The 8,475-nt window shown below is 45.2% G+C and overlaps 1 protein-coding gene across 5 annotated transcripts in view; it reads right to left on the reverse strand.

The window, feature by feature from the left end:
- EZH2 (enhancer of zeste 2 polycomb repressive complex 2 subunit) overlaps positions 1 to 7,834 on the reverse strand; it is a 64,046-nt gene extending 56,212 nt beyond the window's left edge. For 2 of the 5 annotated variants that reach the window (XM_053898694.1, XM_019453108.2), the window contains exon 1: positions 7,461 to 7,569. Coding sequence is in view for 1 of the 5 variants with exons in the window: in XM_053898695.1 (XP_053754670.1) it covers positions 7,641 to 7,796 (156 nt within the window). In the remaining 4 variants the exon portion in view is untranslated. Of the gene's footprint in view, positions 1 to 6,852; positions 6,968 to 7,460; positions 7,570 to 7,640 lie in introns of those variants that run through there. The other 3 variants (XM_053898695.1, XM_053898693.1, XM_019453109.2) reach the window with 3 other exon arrangements.
- Between the last annotated feature and the right edge of the window lie 641 nt (positions 7,835 to 8,475).

Consider the following 8,475-nt stretch of genomic DNA (forward strand, 5'->3'; position numbering starts at 1 on the left):
TTTCTACCTGCACCACGTAGATGAGTAAAATAATGTTTAAAATGAAGGAGAGAGGGAAACACAAGAGATGTTCTGTGGTATTGCTTAGGAGAGAGGGAAACACAAGAGATGTTCTGTGGTATTGCTTTCTACGCAGGAGATAAACTATCTGGTTTGGTTGGGAAAGTTTAAGGGTGTTTTGAGCCAAACAAACTAAACAGTATCTTGAGATGCTAAAATGGCAGGGAAGGCATTCCAGAAAGAAGACAGAGCACAGACTTTCCACAGGAAACTTCCTGGAGCCTAGTAAAAAGACCAATCGAGTGCAACAGAGGAAGGGGATAAGAAAGCTATCAGAGAGGAGACCAGTTAAGATACAAGAGTTCAGGCTGCTCTGCAGACTGCCTAGCTTCAGGAGTGTCTTACAGGAACTGACACCCAGGGAAAGACTGAGTTGGGCAAGGGCATGGTAACTGGCAGAGGTCTAGGACGCCCGACTGAAGCCCAGAGGCTTGCGTCCCCCACGCCCTTTACTAAATAAGGAGGGGGAGGAGTAATGGATTACTTGTATGATGAAGAAAAACTGAAAATTGTGAGGGTAATCCAGCTGTTGAGCAAAAGAAAGAACGGATACTCTGCAGAGATAAAACAAGCAGATGCAGAAATCAAGTATATATGCTCTTAAAAACCATCTGTGTATATAACAAAAAATCTACTTAACTGTCAAAATAGGTAGACCAAGCTTGCAGTCTTACACTTTTACACACCAGATTCTAAGATGAGGATTACTTTTGATTGACTCTTAATATTCTCTTTATCCTTTAATTCTAATAACTGAAAAGGTCTGAATTACCCAAAATTGAAAATTTAAAGAACTACTAAATATTATTACTTTCAAAAACAGCTCAATTTAAAAATTCCCAAAAAACTTAAAAAAATTCCAAATTAAAAAACTAAAAAATTAAAATCCCCCATGCCACACACCTAATATTATTCGCATAAATAATATCCTTTTCATTTTCAGGTCTCTGCAAACACGTAACAGTTTGTTACAGTAAGAACTAAATGACTTGTGGAATAAGAATAAATTCATTTTCACATAATTTAACTGAATTTAAACAATTATGCCTCCAGCATTAACAATTCTTAACTTGACCTATACATTGTCAGTAACACACAAAAACCAAAGCAAAAAATTTAGTAAACATTTGCAATATATACATGACACAGAATGTGTACCAAGAATATACAAAGACCTCTCAACAACTCATTTAGACAAAAAAACGCAGTTTAAATGGGTAAAAGTCTTGATCAAAAAAACGTACACGAATGGCCAATGAGGCAGATGAAAAGATACTCAACATCACTGATCACCTGGGAAATCTGAATTAAAACCACAATGAGATACTTAACACTTTTTAGGGGCCGACCAAGTGCACTCAGACCCACGGAGCTGGAACTGGAACCAGAACCCTTCGTGTAAAATGGCACAAACACGTGGGAAAAGAGTCTGGCAGTTTCTTCCAAAGTTAAACCAGTATTTACCGTATGACCCAGCAATCCACTACGAGGTATTTACCCAAGAGAATTTAAAAGATATGTCCGCAAATATGACAAATGGTCATAACAGCTGAATTAATAGCCAAAAAAACTGGAAACAGCCCATGTGTCCACCAACACGAAAAGGAATTAAAAAAACAGTACAGTCACACAATGGACTACTACTCAAATGAAGAAGAAACCTGTTGCTGCAACAGGCAACAACATAGATAAGTCTGAAAAACATGCAGGATTAAAGAAGCCAGTCACAGAACGTTCAAGTTAGGACACTCTTGAACGAGAAAAATGGGATCAGCAGCAAAAGAGGGAAATGACTGTATAAAGACCATAAAAGAACTCTGAAGACACCAGCGTCACCCCTTGACAGAGGTGGTGGTGACACACATGTATACATCTGTCAAAACTCTGCAGCCCGTAGTCTTCAAATGTGTTCATCTTACTGTACGTAAGTTATACTTCAATGAAGCTGGTTTTTCAAAGTAAAAAACCGGTACCTTTCTAGAAAGCAACTTGACAAGGTCTACTAAAACTTGAACTGTGCATAATCTTGAAACAGCAATTCTCCTTGTAGAAAGTGGTCTCACAAATGATCAAAGATAGAGAAAGATGTTCTCTTCTTGAGGAGAGAACAGTGTCCATCACAACTGGTTTACCGTGTGATGACACATTCATAAACTGGAATACGATGCATTCTACTTAACAAAACGGCCTAATAGCTCAGTGTTGGAAACGGCACACTTTTTCTATCAAGGGCCACATCGGAAGTATTTTAGGCTTAGCAGGCTACACGCAGTCTCCTTGCGAATTCTTTTTTGGGAGTCTTGTTGTTTTAGACTCTAAGAAATACTAAAATCATTGGCAGTTCATTGGCCCTACCAAAAAAATAAAAAACAGACAAAACCCAGGCTGGAAGTGAGAGATCATAACTCTGAAAACAAAGTGTGCAAATCCAAACCCTTAGGCTACCGCTACCTAGCTGTCACCCGCCCTCTGCACTTCTCATTATTGAGATATCTATATAAAATATATAAAGTAAACAGAAGCACTGAGCACAGTGCCAAGGACACAGTGAGCACTGAAGAAATATCCGTTATTTTTTAATAAGAACAGGTCTCTACTGACCTAAAAAAACTGTTCTCAGACAAAAGAACTTGATCCCATTCTTGTAAAATTTATGTACAAATGCATATTCATATGAATACATTGAAAAGTTGGGGAAACTGTTACGGGTAGGGACTAGAATTGGAAGGATCCAGAAAGCTTTCACTTTGTAGTCTAAATTGTTTCAGTATTTTAAACTGAACACCTATTACTGAAGCAATAGACATTTCTAACATAAAGCATATGTAGCACCATATTCTTTACTTATAGGCCCTTAGCACATTATTTCAACTTGCTAAGTGTTTAGTTCCATTCATGAGAAAGTATATTAATTCTCAAAATCAATACTGGCACAATAACTAAAAATCAACCATTTAACAACTTGTGCCCAAACAAAGTGACTCCACAGACCACACTTAAAACTCAACTGTACTCCTCCCTAGAGCAAACACCATTAAAGCTCTGGCTGAGAAAGAAATCTGCAAAGACATCTTTTAGTTTGTCTAGGGCATCAGACTGTACCTCCCAGACAACTACAAATTACCTACTTTTAAATATACCTTTCTGATGAAGTCAAATAAACTCTCTTCTTGGGACCAACAAGTCTTTAATCATCCAGGAGACCAGCAGATAATATGGAGTAGATGATATGGAGTCCAACAATTTAAACTTGGATCCTGACTACAAATCCCTAGCTGGATGATCCTGGACAAATTATTAAGCCCTTTAGACCAAAGTTTCCTTAACCGGTAAAGGTTTGCAGAGTGCAATGCTATCACCATTGTTTAGTTTTTTCCCATTGTAAAATATACACAAAATTTAACGTTTTAACGATTTTTAAGTGTAGAATTCAGCGGCATTAAGCACATTCAAAATGCTGCTTATCTATCACCACTATCCACGTCCAGAAGTTTTGCATCATCCCAAACAGGAACTCTGTGTACCCATTAAACGCTAATTCCCCAACTCCCCTCTGCTCTCGGCCCCTGGAAACATCTATTCTCCTTTCTCTCTGTGAGTTTGCCAATTCTCAGTATCTCCCATGACCGAATCACACAATTTTTCTCCTTTTGTGTCTGGCTTATTACCCTCCTCCTGTTCTCAAGGTTCATCAACGCTGCTGTATCATGTGTCAGGCAGGATGTCACTCTTTTAACGGCTGAATACTACTCCATTGTATGCGTATACCTCCATTTGTTTATCCATTCAGGTTGATGGATGCAGGGTGGTTTTAACAATAATCAAAAATAAAGCATCTCACGTAAATGTTACCACAATAGGAAACAAAACCAGCCAATGAATAAAGCATCTGGCAAACAGCAGGTGTTTTAATGTCTTTTTTCATCTTCGTTTTTGTCATATCTTTGTACTAATAGTATAGTGGCAAGATATGGGACCATCTTAGAAACTTATCAGCTATGCCTTTTGAGAGGTTATTGGATTTGCTAATCTATATTTATCCTATCATTTTAAAAGAATGAAGAGGCTACACCAGTAAATAATCTGTAATTACACTGGCACTACTTCCTTCAGTTTTAGCTCCAAAACCCACCTCGAAGTATTTCGATAAAGAACTCATCAATTTAACTAGACACCTTTCAATTAAAAGATTTACTACTGTCTCCAACACTTTCCCCTCCTTTTATTTCTGTACAAGGACCATCAATACTGACATCAAATCAAATTAAGCAGATAGTATATGCAAGGTACCCAGACATTCATCAAGTTTCTCTCTAGCTGCCTGAAATACCAAATCTGAATACCAATGGAATACCTAAAGGATACACAATTTTCAATGTCTCGAGTATTACAACTAGGAGAAACCTTGGAACTTATCCACCTTGACAATTATTTTGCTTTATAATCACTGCTTCTCAAAGAGGGACAAAAACACCTCCCAAAGTTCACAACGGAAGGATTAACATACCCTATGTGCTTTGCAAAAAGTTCCTTTGTCAAATTATTTTCATATTTTGAAATGAAAATGATAGTTTGCTGTTCTCTAGCAACTACTAGGTATACAAAGAAAAACAAGCCTCTGCCTCAAAGCGCTTAGAGTGCAGTGAGGGAGCCGGATGCATAAACAAGTGATTACAATACGATCTGATCCATGCTTTAATAATAAAGTATGAACAAAGCCCTGTGGAACACAAGGGTGCCTGGGAATTCAGGGAAGGCCTCTAGAAAGTAAAGGTATCCTCTCATTGTGAACCTTTCCCTGAATTTAATGAGCTGTTCCTCTCCACGGAGGCTCTACTAAAGATCTCACCTGTGTCCAGAATCCTTCACAACTCACAGAAAATGTCTTCATCATTTGTACTGACATAAAGACTTCAAGGCAAATCCATAAACCATTTCTAATTGGCCCCAGAATACATTAAACCACTGGAGAAACTTTTGTCAGTTTTTAAAAAGCAGATCAACTTTCTTAATCACTATTTATTTAGACCAATACAGAAATTAATTCACACTCCTTGAGTATACCAGTTCAAGGGATAGAAGATATCCTAGAAAAACCTGTGACCTGGAGAAATCCGCTTAAAATTTTTAAATGGCTGATACAAAGACAATTACTTATATATACGCATGCAAGGCAAAGCTGGTATGAAAGTATTAGAACTTTTTGGGGGGGGGACCTAAATCAACAAGTGTTGTTGTTTTTTTAAATCAGTGCTACTTAAAACTGATTTGTATACATTCACAATTCAACCAGAAATAAATTAAAACAAAAACTTTAAGCCAGCTCCCCAAAAAGGCTTTTTAAAAAAAAATCTTGGGGCAAGTTTGAGGATAATAATTATCAATTACAGAATACACAAGGGAAAAACTAGAATTTATCCCAAAAGATCCAAATTTCTGCCAAAACCTGCGTAACGCATTTAACGACAGACAAAAACTATCAGGATTTTTTAATATACAATTATCAGCAACGAAATGCAAACATTATTTAATAATCTCAACCCTGGAAAGTCTGTTCAGTGGTGTCTAATACGGCAAAATACGGATAATAAAGACTTTTACACTGCATTTCTTTGTCTCCCATTTTTATGAAACCATAAAAAAATAGTGGGTGCACATTAGATCTTTCTCAGAACACAAATCAGAAGAGTGCCTATGTGTTTCTGAATTCCTTTTCTTTGAATCTATTCACCTTCCAAAAAATCAGAACCGAAGATGCAATTTTTCTAAGTGTTTCCAAGATTTTAAACATTACATACCCTAATGCACCTCCAAAAAGACAGGATTCCTTATATCCAGGACTAGAATGCTATCATCTATCCCCAACTTAGAGACTATGAAAAGAAAATCAAAACATATCTTAATTTTATTTGCAATTAAATGAAAATGCTTATCAATAAACAATCCATGTTTGAACACCTGTTCATTTTATTCCTAAATATGACCTAATTGCTAATGCTCATAAATGAAGAGTAATGGAAAATAAACTCCAAAACCCATAAAAGCATATCCAACTGTACCAGCATGAGTTTTCCAAAGGTTTTTTTAAATGGTGTTTTATGTAATATTAAAACGCCATAAAATTAAAGCGATCATCTTTGAAACCAAGAAAAGTAAACCTTGTAGTAAAATATTTTTAAATTCCAAACACAGATTTTTATTTCCAAATGAATTTAAGTTTCAAAGACCCTGACAAACAAAGGAAGTTTGGCTTAACTGTGGACAGCACACATCCAATTTCTTAGGCAACAAACATTTCTGCAACCAGTCTTTTCTAACTCGCCAAAGCTATTGTTCACGGAAGATAAAACCAATTAATAAGAAATTGCAAGGCGTATCATCTAAACGCGCATTTGTCATAAGCATTTTATTTTCGTCAACTATTTCTACCTTTCATCCTCATTCAACCCCTAGGGATTTGGGGAGTAATCGCTTCCTAAATGACAGTTGATTTCGTTAGCACCTGTCGCCATTCTCGGACGCATCACACAAGTTGCCCCAAACAGCTTGTAAATTTTTTTTTTTTAAGATTATGATTCTTTAGAAAGTGGGAACTCCCTGGGCGGGAGTTCACCAAGTTTTCCAAAATACCGTGCTTCTCAATTTCTCCCGTTTTCAAAAAGTGACCCCGTGGCACGGACTTTCTGGTGGTTGGAAGGGGGTACGCGAGGACGCGGGAACTCGACGGTAAGCCCTCCAAACGAGCCAAACCAAAAAGGAGGCGAACAGCCCGACCCTTCCCGAAAACTTAACCGAAAGCCAGACAAGGCGGCGAAGGCGGCCCGGGACTGCCCGGTCCGGAGAGGTTTCAGGCGGCTCCGGGGGAAACGTCAGATGCGCGGCTCCTCCGAGTCCCGTCTCCGCACGCCGTCCCGGCCGCCGCGGCCCCGCCGAGCCTGCGCGCGCGCGGGGAGGGGGCGTGGGGCCGAGCCCGCCCACCCGCGCCCGCGGCCCGGGCTCCCCACGCCCCTCTCCCGCCTGCTGTCAGGCCCGGTGTCACTGCCCCTTCCTCGCGCCGAGCTCCCCCGAGACACAGTCCGTCCTTTGTCTGAGTGCGCACTCGGCGGCGAGGTCCCACCAACTTGTGTGTGTCCCGTCCCACCCGGGCGCTCCCGCCGCGACGCTCCACACAAAGGAGACTTGGGCTCCGGCGGCCAGCCCGCCCCGGGCACCGGAGCGCCCCCAGCCCAGCCCCGGCGCCTCGGGAGGGGCGGGCACGCGAGTGGACCCCTCCGCACGCCCCCCTCGGGCACCCGCCCCTGCTCCCGCCTCGGGTGTCCGGGGTCCGACGCTGCCCGCTCGCGGGGGCGCGCGGGCCAGCCCCGACCCCCGCGGCCCCCTGCCGAGGGGTCTCCTCTCACCCCGCCTCCAAAAGCGGCGCCCGGGAGAGCCCGCTCTGGGCGACACCCGGACGGGCAACGCGGCGGCGGGGATGTCCCGGCGCCGCCGCCGCCACCACCACCACCGCCGCCGCCGCCGCCGCCGCCCCTCGCCGGGCTCCAGCGCCCCGCCGGCCGGCCGGCCCGACAGCGGCGCGTTACCTGCGCCCCGCGCCCCAGCCCGCGCCGCTCCCGCGCGCCGCTCTCGCGCGCCACCGCCGCCGCCGCCGCCGCCGCCGGGGCCCCACCGCCTTCTGCGTCCCAGTGGGTGTCGGACGCTCCCGGACCGAGCGCCAAACCCGGCAGCCCAATCGCCATCGCTTTTATTTGGCCCCCCCAGTCCAACCAAGCGCCGCCCCGATTGGCGGGACGCGAGGCGGGCTCCCGTCCAATCACAGGGCCCGCCGGGCTCGGAGGCGCCGAGCCAGCCCCACGCAGAGGCGCCCGCGGGACTCGGCCGGGCCGGGCGGGCGGCGCGTGCGCGCGGGCGCGGGCGGGCGCTGAGGGACGCGGCCGCCGAGTGGAAGCGCCGCGCCGTTCCTTTGTTCTTTCGTTGAACGCACCGCGCCTCTCTGGAAGGCGGCGGGCAGGCGGGCGGGGACGGGGGCGCCTCCGGAGCCTGGAGCTCGGAGCCTGGGCGGGGGTGGGGCGGCGAGGGTGGGGTGGCGGGAACCGGCCGGAGGGCGGGACGGCGCGCTGGCGGCGCTTGGCGGGAACCGCCGCCTCGGAGTTCCCGGGCCGGAGAGGCGGGGCGGGGCCGAAAGCCAAGTTTGAACCAGTTCAAAAACTCGGGGGTGGTAACGGTTTCAACTGCCGCGCTCTTTTCCCCGCGCGCGGAGCGGGGGCCGGCGGGCGGGCGGGCGGGCGGGCGCGCGGCCGGCGAGGAGCCGCGAGCCGCCCGCCCGAGCGACCTGCCCGCTACTTCTGTCCGCTGGGTCCCTCGGCCCGAGGGACTCTGGCTGCTGGAGCCCGCGGTGCCCATCGCCCGAGAGACCGG

The sequence above is a fragment of the Panthera pardus genome, unplaced genomic scaffold, assembly GCF_024362965.1.
Source record: "Panthera pardus isolate Hobbes unplaced genomic scaffold, ASM2436296v1 HiC_scaffold_9, whole genome shotgun sequence".
NCBI classification, from domain to species: domain Eukaryota; kingdom Metazoa; phylum Chordata; class Mammalia; order Carnivora; family Felidae; genus Panthera; species Panthera pardus.